Genomic DNA, 18,251 nt, shown 5'->3' with positions numbered 1-18,251 from the left:
AATTAAAAAATATCTATTTCTGTCTTTTAAATATATATATATGTTCTTTTAGATATTTGAAGTGAATGCCTCTTCCCAGCGAAGTGGTAGGCAAATCCTGTCTCAGCTGAAGGAAGCTACCCAGTCCCATCAAGTAGATAAGCAAGGTGTAAACTCACAAAAACCCTGTTTCTTTAATAACTACAGCATTGGCAAGTCACCAAGTAAGTAACCTATTACCTGAGCTATAGTGATGTTTTGAAAACTCAAATCTCTAGAGAATAGTTCTCATAAGCATCTACCAATTACTTTTTATCTTTCCCTGCACATAAACACACTTTTGTTCCCCAGGCTATTTTGGAGTAAAATAAATCCAAAGGCCATAAACTAAACATCAATACCATTCTTGTGCGTTCTAAATACTAAGGGTTTTTTTAAAAAACACAGCAATAGTATAATCAAACCTAACAAGATGAAGCTTGTTCCTTGCTAAAAACAGTGTGATTTCAGTTGTTTGTGATTTTGTTTGATTTGTTCAGATCAGTATCCCAACAAGGCAGGCCCACATCTCACACTCCACTAGTTTTTGCTTCTTTGGTTTCTTTAACCTATCAAGTCCCTATCTTTTCTTTTCCTTTCATTTACGTATTGAAGAACTGAGTCTTTGTCACACTGTGGATTTGGCTTCTTACTGTATTTTATTTATTTATTTTATGTATGTATGTATGTGAATGCACTGTAGTTGTCTTCAGACAGGCCAGAAGAGGGCGTTGGATTTCATTACAGATGGTTGTGAGCCACCATGTGGTTGCTGGGAATTGAACCCCGGACCTTTGGAAGAGCAGCCAGTGCTCTTAACTGCTGAGCCGTCTCTCCAGCCCTCTCTTATGTATTCTTATGATATCAGTTGCTGTATTTTCTTTCCCCGCATTTCTTATAAGCCACTGGTTATGGACTCTAATAGATTCAGGTTCTATTGTATGACTAGAATACTGGAGTAGGTAGACTTGTTCTCCCTAGGACATCATGAAAGAATACCTGATGCGCTTCAAGTAATTGTTGAATGAGTTCAGGTATTTTCATTCTGGCTCTGTCACATCTCTACTATTACTGTGCAGCCAGACATCATGCATCCTGATCATGCATAATCTCTGCTTCCTGATGATTCATCTGTTTTTCAGTTGTTTTCCCTTTTATTCAATTTGAATAGGTTTTCCTATATATTCAAGTTTGTGGATTGCTCTGCAGTATCTAAGATTCTCTTGTGCTGTCCAGCATAGTTTTCATTTTCAGAAAATTCATGTGGGTCTTTTTTTCCTCTGTGTTTCTAGTTATCACATGCCCTATTTTCCTGTAAATATCTGATCATACAGAATATGGTTGTAGCTGTTTTGTTGTTCTTGTCTATATATCTGCTTTTGTATAATTTCTGAGTTAGTTTTCAGCTTTTCCTGTATTATGGAAGATCCTATATTCTTCTGTTTCTTTAGGTGTTGAGTGTGTGCACGTGTGTGTATGTGTGTGTCCACATGAGTTTATGTGAACCATTTGCATGTAGAGCTTGCAGATGCCAGAAGGTATTTGATCCGTGGAATTGCAGATACAGGCAGCTGTAAACTGCCTGATGTGGGTGCCAGGAACTGATGCTCATGGGTCCCCTAGGAAAGCTATAAGTTCTCCTAACCCCTGAGCCATCTCTCTAGCCTGAATGCCTGATACCACCACCACCTCCTCCTCCTCGTCCTCCTTTTTTTTTTTTTTTTTTTTTTCAAGACAGGGTTTCTCTGTGTAGCCTTGGCTGTCCTGGAACTCACTCTGTAGACCAGGTTGGTCTCGAACTCAAAAATCCGCCTGCCTCTGCCTCCCAAGTGCTGGGATTAAAGGTGTGATGCTTTCAATTGCCTGACTGACTTTGTATAATTTATCTTGTTAGATGCTGGGTATTTCTGTCTGCTTTAACTTGGCCTTTATTCTGAATTTGGTTGTTTCAGGTCTACCATATTAGCCGATATCATAGCATCATTCAGACCTGGGCTGATTCTGCTTCTCTCTCTAGTAATGCACCTCAACACCCTTGCTAGTCTCCCATCAATAATATTTGTTGGTCTGCTAGTAAAAAGATTGAATTTAGTCAGGCAAGGTAGCACATGCTTTTAATTCCAGCACTCAGGAGACACGTGGACCACTATGAGTTTGAGGCCAGTGTGGTTTAAATAGTGAGTTCTAGGCCATCCAGGACTACATACTGAGAGTCTATCTCTGAAAGAAAACAAAACAAAAATCGAAACAAATTTGCCATTCCTAGATTTCTGTGTGTCTCGGTATTTGTTTCCCGTGGCTCATCCCCCCCTGAGTACTTACGTTTAGACTTTGCAGAAGTGGTTTCAGTGCACTTTGCGTGTAGCTATCTCAACTGTGTTCTCTCGTATGAACTCTGTCTGCCTTGAGCTCCTCGTTCTCTGCAGTAGTCTTCTTAGGAAAATTTGGACTTGTTTCCTTTCCCACTCTGCAGCTTAGGAATTCTCTTAAAGCAATAAGCTGGGCATTGGTCATGTCTTGTTTCTCAAGGACTGTCCTTTGATGGACGGCAGCCAAAAACTTAAAAAATATTTCATACAGGATGTCAATTTTTGTTATTGTTATTGTTTTAGATGGAGAATTAAACCCAGTCTCAGGTCCTTTTATCTTGCGTAGAAGCAGAATCACATCGTTTTCCTCTGTTATTTATATACTCCCTTCGTTGGCTGGCAGGGAACTGTTTCAGTTGGTCTGCGGCCTTTTGATTGGCCTCTGGAATAATTGGATACCTGACCTTTCCAGTGTGCTGGGTAGGATTGACTGGAGGTGATTCTTCTGTTGGAAAGGTTTTGGAAATTATTTTTTAAATTTCAATTTGAGTATCTTGAAGTTAAATGTAGTAGAATGCCAGGTATGACATCTCACACCTGAAATATGAGCATATACAAGACTGAGATGGAGGGCTGCTGTAGTTCAAAGCTAGCATTGGTTGCAAAGTGAGAAACTGTCTCATAAAGGCAAAGAAGCAGTCAGCCTTGTGGTATAGCTCAGTGGATAGAATGCTGCCTAGAATACAGTGGACTTGATGGTGCTTGCTCTAATCCCAGCACAGCAACTCAAGGTTATCTGACTAGGAATCTAGTTCAAGCCCAGTCTGGCTTTCTTGAGAACCTATCTGAGGAGACTTAGATATCAAAACAGTAGTATAATATTCAAAATTAGCAATCCTTTGTCTATGTCAAAACCAGAAAACTAAGAACAAAGTAGTACTTCTGCTATTTATTCAATATAAGCAAATGTTTTAACTAAGATTTTTACATCTCTTACCTATGTTATTTAAATGTCTTATCTAAAAAATTTTTATTTTAGTTTATCTGAGGGCTTTGCCTGGATGTGTACCATGCTTGTGCCTAGTTCCCACAAAGACCAGAAGAAGGTGTTGGATCCTCTGGAACTGGAGTTCTATAGTTGTGAGCCATGTGGTGCTGGGAATTGAACCCTTTGCAAAAGAAACACATGTTCTTTGCTCTGAGGCTTCTTTTCAGCTCCAGAATGCGTCTTTTGTAAATAAAATTATTGTGAGAATAACTATTTTAAACTCAAAATTTTCATTCTGTTTACTGAACACTTCTAATATGTAGGTGATAGGATATGACCCATGGATATAGAGCAGACTATTGAACAAGGCTCAGTTATGGAATTACGTGAGTAGGGTGGCTACTATGGAAGATATTGCTCTGCTGCTTAATTAAGGCTGTCAGAACTGAGACAAGAACGGACTACCTCATGCTACCCGAGAGTAGAGATCATCCCTTTATGTTCTGACTTTGTACCCATACTGCAGAACATCTTTGTAAATACACACTGTTTGCATGTAACAATGATGTACTACAGAGCCCAGGGTATGCCACTACTAGCTTTCCTCTAATATCTTCTGATTTCACGCAGCTGTTGCAAAAATAACTGGAGGAATTGCAAGTGTTATTTCAAGATTAATGTATTTGTGCTGGATATTTGGTGCATACCTCTCTTAGAAGGCAGAGGTAGAGAGAGTTGCAAGGTCTGGCTTGGCTCCAGGAATGGAACTGACTGGGGAGGTGAGGGAGTGAAGAAAAATTAAAAATATACACATAGAGAAAAGCTGGAATCAGGGGGACTGGGCTCTTTGATGGAGAAACCTCAACACCTCAGAAGCTTAGCAAGCTTATTAAATACAGTTGAGCAGAGAGGCAGGGTTATTGCATACAGCTGTAAAGGAGGCAGGTTTATGGTATATGGCTGAATAAGGAGACAGGTTTTGCTCTTCTAAAAAGGATCATTCTTTGTTCTGTAAATATGGGAGGGGGGGGAGGCTACGTACAGACTTTGTTACTTTTTTATCAGCATCTACACATGCATGAGAAGGCTTTACCATCACTCTGAGCCTGGGGGACAAGGGTGCCATTTTCCCATGGGTCTGAGGCTCCACACCCACAGAGTATCAAAAGATTGAGTTCTATCTAAGTGACTACCTTAGAAAGACTTTTGCAGCCAATCAAAGAAAAGTATGTATCTTTGGAAAAGAGCATCTTTTCCAACTAGCTGCTTTGTCCTGTCCTTCTCTTAGAATAAATGGAACAATACACTAATATTGAGCATTTGAATAGAAGAATGAAAGAAAATGGCTGCCTCTGGTTTTAATCATGTAAGAGTGGAAATAAACTGTAGATAACTTTATCTGGCCATCAGTGTAGTTTGTTGAATGTTGTTAAATGCAGTTTGTTTTTCACAGAAAAGTTAAACTCCCCAGGGAAAGTTGTTACATCACCAAGGAAGCTTCCTCCATCATCGCCAAAGACAGGTGGGCCGAAGCGAGCACTTCTCCCTAAAACGTTGGCAAGCTACTTTAAAGTGTCCTCCAAGTCCAAAAACAATGAAGGTGAAGGAGCCGGCATGGGAAATGATAAAGGTAAAGCAGAAATTAACAAAATAAACTAGCCTTGATGTGTAAAACTGGGCATGTATCCCACTGATTCCTGTGCTAATAGTACTAAATATGGAAGCATCACTATAGAGTAAAGTTTGTTAAGGGAGTTCAGTTTAGCTGGAGTGGGGTGGGGGTGGGGGGTGGCGGCCCATGCTTATAATCCTACCACTTGGGAGGCAGAAGCAGGCGGATTTCTGAGTTCGAGGCCAGCCTGGTCTATAGAGTGAGTTCCAGGACAGCCAGGGCTACACAGAGAAACACTATCTCAAAAAACCAACTTTATTATCCAAACTTTATTAAACTTTATTAAAAGTGAGTTTGGCCAGGTGTGGTAGTGCATATACCCTTAATCCAGCACATCGGAGGTGGAGGCAGGTAGTTCTCTATGACTTCAGGGCCAGCCTGATCTACACAGTGAGACCTTGTCTAAAAACAGCAAAAAAAGTGAGTGTTACCTAAAATGTTGACATTATATTTATTTATACAGGAGTCAAAAATTCCTCTTTGGAACAGAGGCAAATTATTCAGACTAAATCAACCAATGCAAATAATTCAAATATTAAAGATGTTGGAGCTGAAGAATCCAACAGAAAGAAGGCGACATCACTCATTCTCTTTGAGGAGGTAGGCCCACAGGGTGCTATAGTAGAAACATTTTAAAGATTACTGTGTGCTTCTTATAAGAAATTTTAAGGTAGCTAAGAAATCCAAGAACACACATCTTTAGAATAATATTTTTATAAAGAATGGTAATTAAAAAGCATCTTCTGTATTTTATGTATGTGGGTGTTTTGCCTGCCTGTATGTCTGTGCATCATGTGTGTACACAACCCTTGGAGGCCACAGGAGGGTATTAGATCCCTTGGAATTGGAGTGACAGATGGATATGAGCTACCATGTTGATGCTGGGACTCAAACTCAGGGCCTTAGGAAGAGCAGCCAATGCTCTTAACCACTAAGCTATCTCTCAATTCCTGTCTAGAATAATTTTAAGATGATTAACATATTTCAAAGATACTGATTATTAACAACTATAGAAGTATGACTCATAACTACCCAGTTATTAGTGATTTGATTTTTTTTTTAAGATTTATTTATTTTATATATGTGAGTATAGTGTCTCTGTGTTCAGACACCCCAGAAGAGGGCATCAAATCCCATTACAGATGTTTGTGAGCCACCATGTAGTTGCTGGGAATTGAACTCAGAACCTCTAGAAGAGTGGTCTATGCTCTTAGCCACTGAGCCATCTCTCCAGCCCATGATTTGATTTTATTTAGTTTTAATGTTTACTATGTAACCATCTTAAAGGTTTCTTTATGGAATAAGACAAACTTTTCTCTAGACAGTAGTGGTGAACATCTTTAATCTAGGCAATCGGGAAGTAGAGACAGGCAGATCTCTGAGTTCAAGGCCAGTTTACAGAGTGAGTTCCAGGACAGTCAGCTATATAGAGAAACCCTATTTCAAACCCTTCCCTTCCACAACCAGCAACAACTACAAAAACAACAATCTATGTTGGCTTTGACATAGTATAACTACTCAGATCTATAACTGATCTGAGTGAGTGTATTGTTGCTCTTACTATATTAATATTCTAATAAATGGTTTGTAGGTTGATGTCATTTTTGATGAAGATGCTGGGTTTTTGAATGCAGTCAAAACATTCATGGCAACAACTAAACGACCAGTAATTCTCACAACAAGTGGTATGTAAAAATAATTTCAGTACTGTTTGGTTTTGTTGAAATATTTTGGGAGAGCTACTAACTTCAAACATGAGGAGAGTAAAGCAGGTGTGGGCTGGAGAGATGGCTCAGCAGGTAACACTCAGCAGACAAATCTGTTGGCCTGAGTCTGGTGCCTGACCCGGAAAAGCAGAAGGAGAGAACCAGTTCCCCAGGGTTGACTTGCTACTTCTGGATGCTTATGTACCCACACAGACATCATGCACAAGAACACACAATAATAAGTAACATTTTAAAACAACTGGGGGTACTAGAAGGATGGGTTAGTGGTTAGGAGCAATTGTGATTGCAGAGAACCTGGGTTCAGTTCCCAGCACCCACATGGTAGCATACAATTATCTGTAACTCAAATTCTAGGGGATCCAGTGTCCTCTTCTGTTCTCCTCAGGCACCAGGCACTCACATGGAACACAGACATATTTGTAAGGAAAACACTCAGACATAAAATAAATAAATTTAACCCCCACCCTAAAAAAAAAGAGAGAAAAAAACCCTAGTATGGTAGCATATGTCTGTAATCTCAGTACTCACAAGGCAGAGGCAGGAGAATGCCCACAAATATGAGGCTGGCTTAATGCCTGTAATGAGTTATAGGCCAGCCAGTGCTACATAGTCAAATCCTCTCCCAGTCTCTTAGTCTCAGCTACTTACACTTAAGAAGCAGAGGCAGGAAGCTGAAATCTTTAAAGCTACCTGGAATACTGTATCCAGACCCTGCTTTGAAAACAGGAGAAAGGCACATAGGCATACACCTCATAACCAGACCTGCCTTGTAAACAATAGAAACACACAGGCATTGCGCCCCGTGACACAATACTCACCTACCACATGTAGGACTCTGGGTATGATCCTCAGTACCACCCTCCAGCAAAAGTCAGTTGAAGAATTCTTTCTCTAAAATGGGGAAGCAGCCTGCGCTCTTAACCACTGAGCCATATTTCTAGCCCCTGGATTTATTTTTACTATGCATTTGAGTGTTTTGACTATGCCATGTACATGGTGCCCACAGCAGTCAAAAGCATCAGATCCCTAGAACAGGAGTTGTGTGTAGTAGCAAGCCACCATAGGTGTGAGAACCAAACCAAGGTCCTCTGTAGGAACAACAAGAACTATTATTAACCCATTGAGCTCTCTTTTCAGCCCTTGGAAACTTGTTTTATTCGTTTGTTTTGTTTTGTTTTTCAAGACAGGGTTTCTCTGTGTAACAGCCCTGGCTTTCCTGGAACTTGCTTTGTAGACCAGGCTGGCCTCAAACTCAAAAATCCACCTGCCTTTGCCTCCTGAGTGTTGAAATTAAAGGCATGCACCACCAGGCTCCGTGGAAGCTAGTTTTTTTCAAGTAAGAATTATTCACATTTGTATTTACTTGCAGCCCTTGTTAGCAGTTATAAAATTCAGTGTATATGAGAATAGCAATGGCTATTTAAAAATGTATACTACTTTGGATCATTGTGTCCAGTGTTAGACATTTAAAAGACCTAAATTAAGGATCGCCTAAAAGAGACTTAAAAAATAGTCGGTATGTGCATTATAGTTATATATGCATATATACATACACACACACACACACACACATATACATCAGTTGAGTAGTAGTGGTGGAGGAAGGCAGAGGCAGATGGAGGTGAGTTTGAGGAAATCTGGTCTACATAGTGAGTTCCAGGACAGCCAGGGCTGTGCAGATAAATCCTATCTTCAAAACAAAACAAGTCCTTTTGTTGTCTCTTTGTCATACCTATCATTAGACAACCAACAGAGCGTGTATCTGATTGTATGTCTGTCTTCTATTCTTACTCTTTAGCCAGGCTAGCTTTAAACTCGGAGAGATATCCTTCCTCATCCTACATTTACAGGCATGAGCCACCTCCTGGTTCCCTGCAGATCCTTAATTGAATTTAGCACTTCTCCGTCCCATGATAAAACTTCAAAGAGATTTGTTTCATGTTTAGTTAAAGTAAGTCTACATCAATGTCACAGAATTCTATCCACCTTCTTGGGTATGAGAATTGGGTGTTTCACTTTAAAAATCCATATAGTTTTTTTATTGTTATTTGAGATGGTCTAGAACTCTTCAATCCTCTTGGCTTAGACAGCTGGCATTATAAGTGTTCACCAACATACTTGGCCTATAATTTTTAAAAATATTTTTATTATTATCTATATCTACACATATGTGCCATAAAACCTGCACAACAGAGCATATGTGGAGATCAGTGGATAACTTCTGGTGATTGGTTTTCTCCTATCAAGCGGGTACTGGGGATTGAACTCACTCAACCTACTAAGCCACCTGATTAATCCTATAAGAAAAAAAAATTAGTCTGGATGTGGTAACAAGTGCCTATAATCCTATCACTCTTGAGGCTTATGTAGGAGGGTTCAGTGCTACTATATAGCTAGATCTTGTCTTAAAAACAAAAGAAAAGTAAACTTTACAACTATTCAGAAGGCTATCTGCTGCGATGGTAATTGGAAAGTTCATTTTTGGTGGACTTTACCCTCTATGTCTTCTTTCTTTGTTTTGATGCTAGGCATGTTCCTTGCAAAGGAGCTACATCCCCAGCTCTTCAATTACTTAAAAATATGAAAATCTAGCCGGGTGGTGGTGGTGCACGCCTGTAATCCCAGCACTCTGGGAGGCAGAGGCAGGTGGATTTCTGAGTTCGAGGCCAGCCTGGTCTACAGAGTTAGCTCCAGGACAGCCAGGGCTATACAGAGAAACCCTATCTCAAAAAAAAAAAAAAATGAAAATCTTAATAATCATAGATTAGGTGATAGCTTCATTAAAATGTCCTTCTTACTTTAGATCAAAAGAGAAGGTTTCATAGGGGTTATAATTTGCATGATACTATTCTTTCCTTTATCTAAGAGGAATAGTTTCAAGATCCCCCCCAATGGTCAATGGTTGCTTTATACAGTTCATAGTACCATAGTGTATATAAGCCTTCTTTTCTATACATACATACTTAGAACACTTGCAACCTAGTCACAGTAAAAACTTAATTACCAAGAGAACAGTCAAAACACCTGGAGAGCTGGTTCTCCAGTTACGAGCACTTGCAGAAGAGCCAGGCTCAGCTCCCAGAGCGTGAAGGCCAGAAATGTCAGCTCTAGAGCTGTAGTTAGAGGCACAGGAAAACAGACTCTAGTCTCCTACAAAAGCAAAATGCACTGTAAACACGAGCCATCTCTACAACTCCTGTTGTATATATCCTCTAAATATTTACTCTAGAAGTTGTCATAGAAGAAACGTTAGTTAGTGGTCTCATGTTTTTGTAAAATGTTATATTGTTTTCCTATAGATCCCACATTTAGTCTAGTATTTGATGGCTGCTTTGAAGAAATCTGTTTCAATATTCCTTCCCTGGTAAGTTTTAAATTTTCATGATTGCACATTATATATATATATTACAATTCTGTAAAAAATATCTTTTAAGTTAGGTTTATAGTCTTAAAATGTGGGGTTTTTAAAAGATGATTTATTTATTTTTATTTTATGTACATTGGTGTTTTGCTTACATGTATGTCTGTGTGAGGGCATCAGGTCCCCCAGAACTGGAATACTGGGGCTGAGAGCTGCCATTCAGTGCTGGGAATTGAACCTGGATTCTCTAGAAGAACACTTAACCGCTGAGCCACCTCTCCAGCCCCTTAAAATGTGTTTTTTAAAGGGAAATGTTAAAGCTTCTGAGTTTTAAGAAACTTGTGATGATTTCCTCTTGTACTTTAAAATGAGGTTATTTTTCAGATATTAAGTTTTCTGTGGGGGCTGGAGAGATGGCTCAGTGGTTAAGGGCACTGACTGTTCTTCCAGAGGCCTTGAGTTCAATTCCCAGCAACCATATGGTGCCTCACAACCATCTGAAATGGGATCCAGTGACCTCTTCTGGTGTGTCTGAAGATAGCTACAGTGTACTCATCATATATATAAAATAAATAAATCTTTTAAAAAAAAAGCTTTCTGGGTACCCTAATAATAATTTTTGCTTTGGGCTTTTGGTTTTGTTTTGTTTCCATTGAGACTATCGCACCACTGGCTGGACTGCATCTATCCTGTACAGCTGGTTGGCCTTGAATGGACAGAGCCCACCCGCCTCTGCCTTGAAAGTTCTGGGATTTTTTGCTTTTGTTGTTTTGGTTTTGGTTTTTTTCCAGGCAGGGTTTCTCTGTAAAGCCCTGGCTGTCCTGGAGCTCACTCTATAGACCAGGCTGGCCTAGAACTCAGAAATTCACCTGCCTCTGCCCCCCAGAGTGCTGAGATTACAAGCGTGCGCCACCACCGCCCAGCAAGTTCTGAGATTTAAAAGTGTATACTACCAAGCCCAGCTCACTCTAAATTTATTTTTTTGTTTTGTTTTTGGTTTTTGAGACAGGGTTGCTTTGTACTGCCCTGGAGTCCTGGACCTCACCTGTAGACCAGGTGTGCTCAAACTCAGAGACAGCTGCCCTCTGAAAGCTGGGATTAAGGCATTCATTCTATTTTTAAATAATACTTAATTATTAAGATTAAATTTTATTAAAGTTTAACTTGCACTTGTCTGAGTGCTGACGTTTGTGAGAGGCCAATGTAAACAATCCATATGTGGATAGAAAACTCCCTCTTTCCTAGTGAAGGGTCCATGTCCATATTCCTCCTGGCAACAGACCCCTGGGATGGTCCTAAGAACAGGGGAAGTACTTGAAACCGTTGGTTTATCGTATTAACCTGGCTTGTGTTTGGGACATTTTGTTTTGATTTTTAATATTTATTTTTATGTTTATGAGTATTTGCTTGCAATGGCACCACTTTTTTGTTTGCTGTCTGTACAGATTAATGAGAATGTTGTGTCCCTGGGGTTACAGGTGACAGGGAAGCACTGCAAGTGTCTGCGGACTAAGCCCTCTGCTCTTAGCAGTCTTCCACAGCACTTCCCTTCCTTTTCTTACTTTAACTAGGCATTGTGGTGCACACCTTTAATACCAGCACTTGGGAGACAAAGGCTATTAATTCTGTGTGTAGGCTTATATAGGTGCATATGTGACCTGACATATGTTTGGAAGTCAAAGAACAACTTTCAGGAATAGTATACACTTACCTTGTAGCCCAGGCTGGCCCAGGAGCCTGCAATCTGTCTGTCTACACCTTACCAATGCCAGGATTCGTGGTATGAACTACCATGCACACTGTACTATCTTCTGAAGGGTCCTTTTATATATCTGTCTTCTCATTGAAATATTGGTTCAACTTTTTGGGAAACATTTCAGTGGGGATGGTCAGGAATTTGTGCCTGCCAGGCAAACACTAACAGAACTCTATGTACTCCCAACTCATGTCCAGGTGTACTGTTCATTGTTTAATTAATTTAATTACTTAATTAGTTATTTGTTTTACTGAGTTGGAACAGTTTTTAAAAATATTCTGGGTATGTTTGCATTAGATTTTATTTATTTATTTATTTATTTATTTATTTATTATTTATTTATTTATTTATTTAATGTAAGTACACTGTAGCAGTCTTCAGACACCCAGAAGAGAGCTTCAGATCTTATGGATGGTGGTGAGCCACCATGTGGTTGCAGGGATTTGAACTCAGGACCTCTGAAAGAGCATTCAGTCGGTGCTCTTAACCACTGAGCCATCTCTCCAGCCCTGTTTATGGAACTTTAGAGTAGTTTTTTGTTGTTGTTGTTTTGTTTTCACTTAGGTCTAAAACTTCTTTAGAACCAAACTCTATAAGACATGGTTTCTTTTTTCAGTTTTTTTTTGTTTGTTTTGTTTTGGGTTTTTGTTTGTTTGTTTGTTTGTTTGTTTGTTTGTTTTGAGACAGGGTTTCTCTTTGTGGTCCTGGCTGTCCTGGAACTCACTCTATAGGCCAGGCTGGCCTGGAATTCAGAAATCTGCCTGCCTCTGCCTCTCAGAGTGCTGGGATTAAAGGCGTGTTCCACCATTGCTGGCTTTTGTTTTCTTTATAGATGTCTAATTGTCCAAACATTATTTATTAATAGTACCGTATTTTTCTTTTGTTTTGAGATAGAGTCTGTCTTTGTAGCCCTAGCTGATGTGGAACCCACAATGTAAACCAGGCTGGCCTCGAACTTACAGATATCCTCCTGCCTATACCTCCTGAGTGCTGGGGTTAAAGGTGGACACCACCATTCCCAGCTTCAAGGTGCCTTTTCAAATTTTATATTGCATTTATTTATTGTGTGTGTGCCCATGGTGCATATGTGGCGGTCATACGCTCGCTAGCTTGCAGGAGTCACTTCTTTTTTTTCCCACTGCATGAGTCCTTGGCATCAAAACAAATCATGAAGCTTGCAGGTGGCTGCATCTGCCTGCTGTGCTCACATTGGCCTTTTCCTAATAACCACAGCTTTGCAGGGCTGTGTTTGTTTGCTGTTTGTTTTCCAGACTTCACTTTGTTCTTAATATTTATGTGATAATCTGGTGTTGGCTTAGTTACTGTAACTGTGCCAGGTCTTGAGAGTAGAACCTATAACCCCTCTAACTGTTCTTTTACAAAACCATTTTGTTACAGGCATTACTCATTTCTCCACTAATTTTAGAGATTATCAATTTTTACAGTTTATTCTGGTATTTTGTTGGAATTGCATTGAATTTATAGATCAAATTTGGGACGACTGACTCTTCTAATTAAGGTTCATTTGCTCAGGGAACAGTATTCATTTTTTTCAAATTTGTTTGTTGGTTTGGTTTTTTGAGTTAGGGTCTCTTTGTAGCCCTGGCCATCCTTGGCTTTTTAGATTTTTTTTTTTTTTTTTTTTTTTTTTTTTTTTTTTGGTTTTTCAAGACAGGGTTTCTCTGTGTAGCCCTGGCCATCCTGGAACTCACTTTGTAGACCAGGCTGGCCTCGAATTCAGAAATGTGCCTGCCTCTGCCTCCCAAGTACTGGGATCAAAGGTGTGCACACCACTGCCCCACCATCCTTGGCTTTTTGTGGCTCCTTTATTTTACACAATATAGGTTTGTGTATGCTGTAGCATCTGTGTTGGCTTGAAACTCAATATGTAGCTAAGGATGACTTTCGGAATGCTTCCTTCTCCCAAAAGCTAATTTACAAGCTACGATTATTGGCATATGCCACTACACCTTTTTACTTCTTTATAATGCTTTTTTTGTTTGTTTGTTTTTGGGTTTTTTTTTTGTTTTGTTTTTTGTTTTTTGTTTTTTGTTTTTTTTGAGACAGTTTCTCTGTATAGCCTTGGCTGTCCTGGAACTCACTCTGTAGATAGGCTGGCCTCGAACTCAGAAATCTGCCATCTCTGCCTCCCAAGTGCTGGGATTAAAGGCGTGCGCCACCACTGCTCCTTTCTAATGTTTTTATTGACTAGGACTTCAGTACCACACTAAATAGAGGTGTTAATAGTGGCAATCCTAGCAGTTTATAGCGAGATTATAGACAGGAAATAATCACTACTACTATTGGCCACAAAGGTAGGGCTTGTTGTTGTTGTTGTATATTTTTGGTAGGATTAAGGATATGCCCCATTAACCCAATTTTAAGGGTTTTTTGTTTTTTGGGTTTTTTTGTTTTGTTTTGTTTTTTGGATTTGGTTTTTTCCGAGACAGGGTTTCTCTGTGTAGCTCTGGCTGTCCTGGAACTCACTCTGTAGACCAGGCTGACCTCAAACTCAGAAATCCGCCTCTCTCTGCCTCCCAGAGTGCTGGGATTACAGGCGTGCACCACCACAGCCCCGCTCTAAGTATTTTTATATAAACAATAAATGTATTACTTAAGTTGGATTTTCCTATTTTTATGTTACTTTTGAATATTGCACTGATAGATGGGACACAGTTTAATCCTGTGCACCACATGCATATACACATGCTTAAACCACACATATATACACACATACATACACATGCTGCATTCCCACATACATGCAGTTAAATCTACAAGTGATTAGAATGCTTTATTGTCTAAGTACTTGGGAAACTGAGAAAGAAGGATTGCCAATTTAAAGCTAGATAAGGTTTCATGGCCAGCCTGGCTTCATAAAAAGAATTTGTCTCAAGAAAGGTGGAAGCATACACCTTTAACCCCAGCACTCTGGCAGAGGCAGGTTCGAGGCCAGCCTGATCTACAGAGGCCAGCCAGGGCTACACAGAGAAATCCTGTCTCAAGAAAACAAACCAAAACAACATAAAAGAAAACAAAACCCAGTACCGGAATTCTGATAAAACAAAATAAGTTACTATCCAATAAGTTCTAATCCATCAGATATTTAACATTGTCCCTCCTGTCTTTTATTTGTAAGCACATGTGCTTCTGTGAATTCAACACAGTTTTCTATTTTAATTTTATAATTAAAAAAACACATTTCAATATTGCTATGATATTTATAATTTTAATGGTTATAAAACATTGTGTCAGTCAGCCAGAAATAGTGGTGCACACCCTTAATTCCAGCACTCAGGAGGCAGAGGCTGGTAAATCTTTGTGAGTTTCTCTCAGGGCTATGTAGAGAAGCCCCATCTCAATATTTAAAACAACAACAAAATCCTGTCAAGTCTACCATTACTTTATCCAGATCTATAAACTTCCTGTAGTGTTCAAGTTGGACAGTTTTGTATAAGTTTCCTTGCAAAGTTGAATGTGGTACACACGTGTAATTGTAGCATCTAAGAGGCAGAGGCAAGGAGGAGCCTGGGTCAGCCAACAGCAACAACACAGACACACACATCAGTGCAGGGAACATGCATGTAGTCCTAGCATCTGGAACGTAGAGGCGGGAGAACCATAGGTTTGTGTACAAGGCAACCTGGGCTGTAGAATATTCTGTCTTAAACACATAAACACATTTTGTTGTTCTTGTCCTGGACTATATATAATATAAAATCAAGAACATATAAATGCTTTTAATTTAGTGGTATATGTTCTTGTATTATTTAAATTTTTTTTCAAAAGCTTTTCAAATACTATGAACTGTTATCAAAATTCATCATTATATTTAATGGTTTAATAGGTTTATTGCTATATTTTCTGTAATTTGTGTAATTAACCATGTGTTTCTCTCCCCCAAATCTTGCCTTGTTTTTCTATTTTTAAGCTAAATGTTGCCAGCTATCTACAAGTGATCTGTCTAGTTGAAAATTTCAGAACTGACTTTAAAGACTTTGTAACCTTGTTGACTGCAAATGCTTGTGACATCAGAAAAAGTCTCCTCTACTTACAGTTTTGGATTAGAAGTGGAGGTGGAGTTTTAGAAGAAAAGCCTTCATCACATTGTCGTAAGTAGTCTGTTATGTGAGACTTCTCCTTTTTGGGGATCACATTCTTTGTTTTGTCTTTGTTTTTTTGGATTTGGTTCCCCACCCACCCCCAGACAGGGTTTCTCTGTATAGCCCTGGCTGTCCTGGAACTCACTCTGTAGACTAGGCTGGCCTTGAAATCCACCTGCCTCTGCCTCTGCTGGAATTAAAGGCATGTGCCACCACTGCCAGGCAACACATTCTTAAATATATATACTCTATCAAAATATTTCTAAAATTATAAATTAAATGTCTAGCTATGCTGATTTTTTTATAATAAATATCTATCCATCTATCTGTCTATTTATGTATCTATCTATCTGGTTTCATTTTTGGCTTTTGGTTTATCAAGGCAACAGTTTCTCTGTGCAGCCCTTGCTGTCCTAGAACTGGTTCTGTAGACCATAACTCAGAGATCTTCCTGCCTCTGCCTCCTAAGTGCTGGGATTGAAGGTTTGCACCACCACTGCCCTGCCTAATCTTTTTAATAAAGGTTTTAAAAACATTACATGTAAATAAACAGCAAGATATGGTGGTAGACATCTGTTATCCCAGCAGTTTAGACCCTGAGGCAGGCTAATCAGAAATTCAAGGTCATGCTTGTCTACATATTGAACTTAAGGCCAGCCTGGGCTATATAACACCTTCTTTCAAACCACAAAACAAATAAAGTGCAATTAGATTGAACTTACAAAAATAGAGGGGAAACTTTTTCCCAATATGGTATTGCATGCCTGTGCTTCCAGTTCTGCTGTCTCTCACAAGGTGAAAAAGACAGATCCCCTATAGAACAGTCCTTAGATTTTCTACCATGCTTCTCAAGCTCCCAGTAGCCTCTGAAGCAAACATGAATTGAGTTCCTACAGTACTTGGGAAATGGAAGCTAGAAGATCAAGAGTTGAAGGTTGCTGGGCTTGGGAAATGGAAGCTTGAAGATCAAGAGTTGAAGGTTGCTGGGTAGTGGTGGCGCACACCTTTAATCCCAGCACTTGGGAGGCAGAGGCAGGTGGATTTCTGAGTTCGAGGTCAGCCTGGTCTACAGAGTGAGTTCCAGGACAGCCAGGGCTACAGAGAGAAACCCTGTGTCAGGAAGGGAGGGGGAAATGCAGTTCAGGAATGTGTAACCACATCCAGCTTATATTTCTTTGTAGCATATTTAAATTTGTAATTTTAATTTTCTTTCTTTTTTTTTTAAAGATTTATTTATTTATTATATGTAAGTACACTGTAGCTGTTTTCAGACATACCAGAAGAGGGCGTCAAATCTTTTTACTGATGGTTGTGAGCCACCATGTGGGTGCTGGGATTCGAACTTAGGACCTTCGGAAGAGCAGTGAGTGCTCTTACCTGCTGAGCGATCTCTCCAGCCCCTAATTTTAATTTTCTTAAGAACTTGATTTCAGAAATATTTTTCTCACATGAATCCTTTTAGTTTCTCCTGCTCCTCAGTCTGTTCTAACCTGCTTACAGCATAAGCCATTACTGATTACTTTCTCCCTTCTAGGTCCTGTGTTTTGTTTGTTTGTTTGTTTGGGGTTTTTTTGTTTTGTTTTGTTTTGGTTTTTTGGATTTGTTTTTTTCAAGACAGGGTTTCTCTGTGTAACCCTGGCTGTCCTGGAACTCACTCTGTAGACCAGGCTGGCCTCGAACTCAGAAATCCTCTGCCTCCCAGAGTGCTGGGATTACAGGCCTGTGCCACCACCGCGTGGCAACACGACCTGTGTTTTCCTGAGTCAGCCTTGCTTGTTTCTTGGGGAAGTTGCTAGTTTCTGTTGCCTGATCTGTAGTCACATTCTGTAGGAAGAGATTCTGCTCAAATAAATGATCACACAAACCCAAGGGCAACACACAAGAAAGGAAGGTGGAAAAAAGAAAAAGGGGAAGTTCTGTAAAACTAATCCCCTGTCATTTTTCTCTTCAATTAGTTCCAAATTTAAACATTATTTTTCTTTTTTTTAATTTATTTTTATTTTATATACATTGGTGTTTTTCCTGCATGTATGAGGAAATTGAATCCCCTAGAACAATTTTGAGCTGCCATGGTACTAGGAATTGAACTTGGGTCCTTTGGAAGAGCAGCCAGTGCTCTTAATTGCTGAGCCATCTCTCCAGCCCTTAAACGTTATTTTTTAATATAGAACTAGCCAGAGCTGGAGAGATGACTCAGCAGATTAGAGCACTGACTGCTCTTCCAGAGCTCCTGAGTTCAATTCCCAGCAACCACATGGTGGTTCACAACCACCTGTAATGGGATCTAATGCCCTCTTCTGGTGTGTCTGAAGACAGT

General features: G+C 39.6%; 1 protein-coding gene across 2 annotated transcripts in view; it reads left to right on the top strand.

Annotated features, from left to right (window-relative positions):
* The window catches only part of Atad5 (ATPase family AAA domain containing 5), a 53,462-nt gene that overhangs the window by 30,433 nt on the left and 4,778 nt on the right, over positions 1-18,251 (top strand). For both annotated transcript variants that reach the window (XM_052193963.1, XM_052193962.1), the window contains 6 exons: positions 53-203; positions 4,769-4,945; positions 5,451-5,587; positions 6,579-6,672; positions 10,014-10,078; positions 15,763-15,943. In XM_052193963.1, coding sequence (XP_052049923.1) covers positions 53-203; positions 4,769-4,945; positions 5,451-5,587; positions 6,579-6,672; positions 10,014-10,078; positions 15,763-15,943 — 805 coding nt within the window. The remainder of the gene's footprint in view (positions 1-52; positions 204-4,768; positions 4,946-5,450; positions 5,588-6,578; positions 6,673-10,013; positions 10,079-15,762; positions 15,944-18,251) is intronic.

The sequence above is a fragment of the Apodemus sylvaticus genome, chromosome 10 (genome assembly GCF_947179515.1).
Source record: "Apodemus sylvaticus chromosome 10, mApoSyl1.1, whole genome shotgun sequence".
Lineage (NCBI taxonomy): Eukaryota > Metazoa > Chordata > Mammalia > Rodentia > Muridae > Apodemus > Apodemus sylvaticus.
The sequence above is the reverse complement of the archived record's forward strand: the minus strand, read 5'-3'. Positions and strand labels throughout refer to the sequence as shown.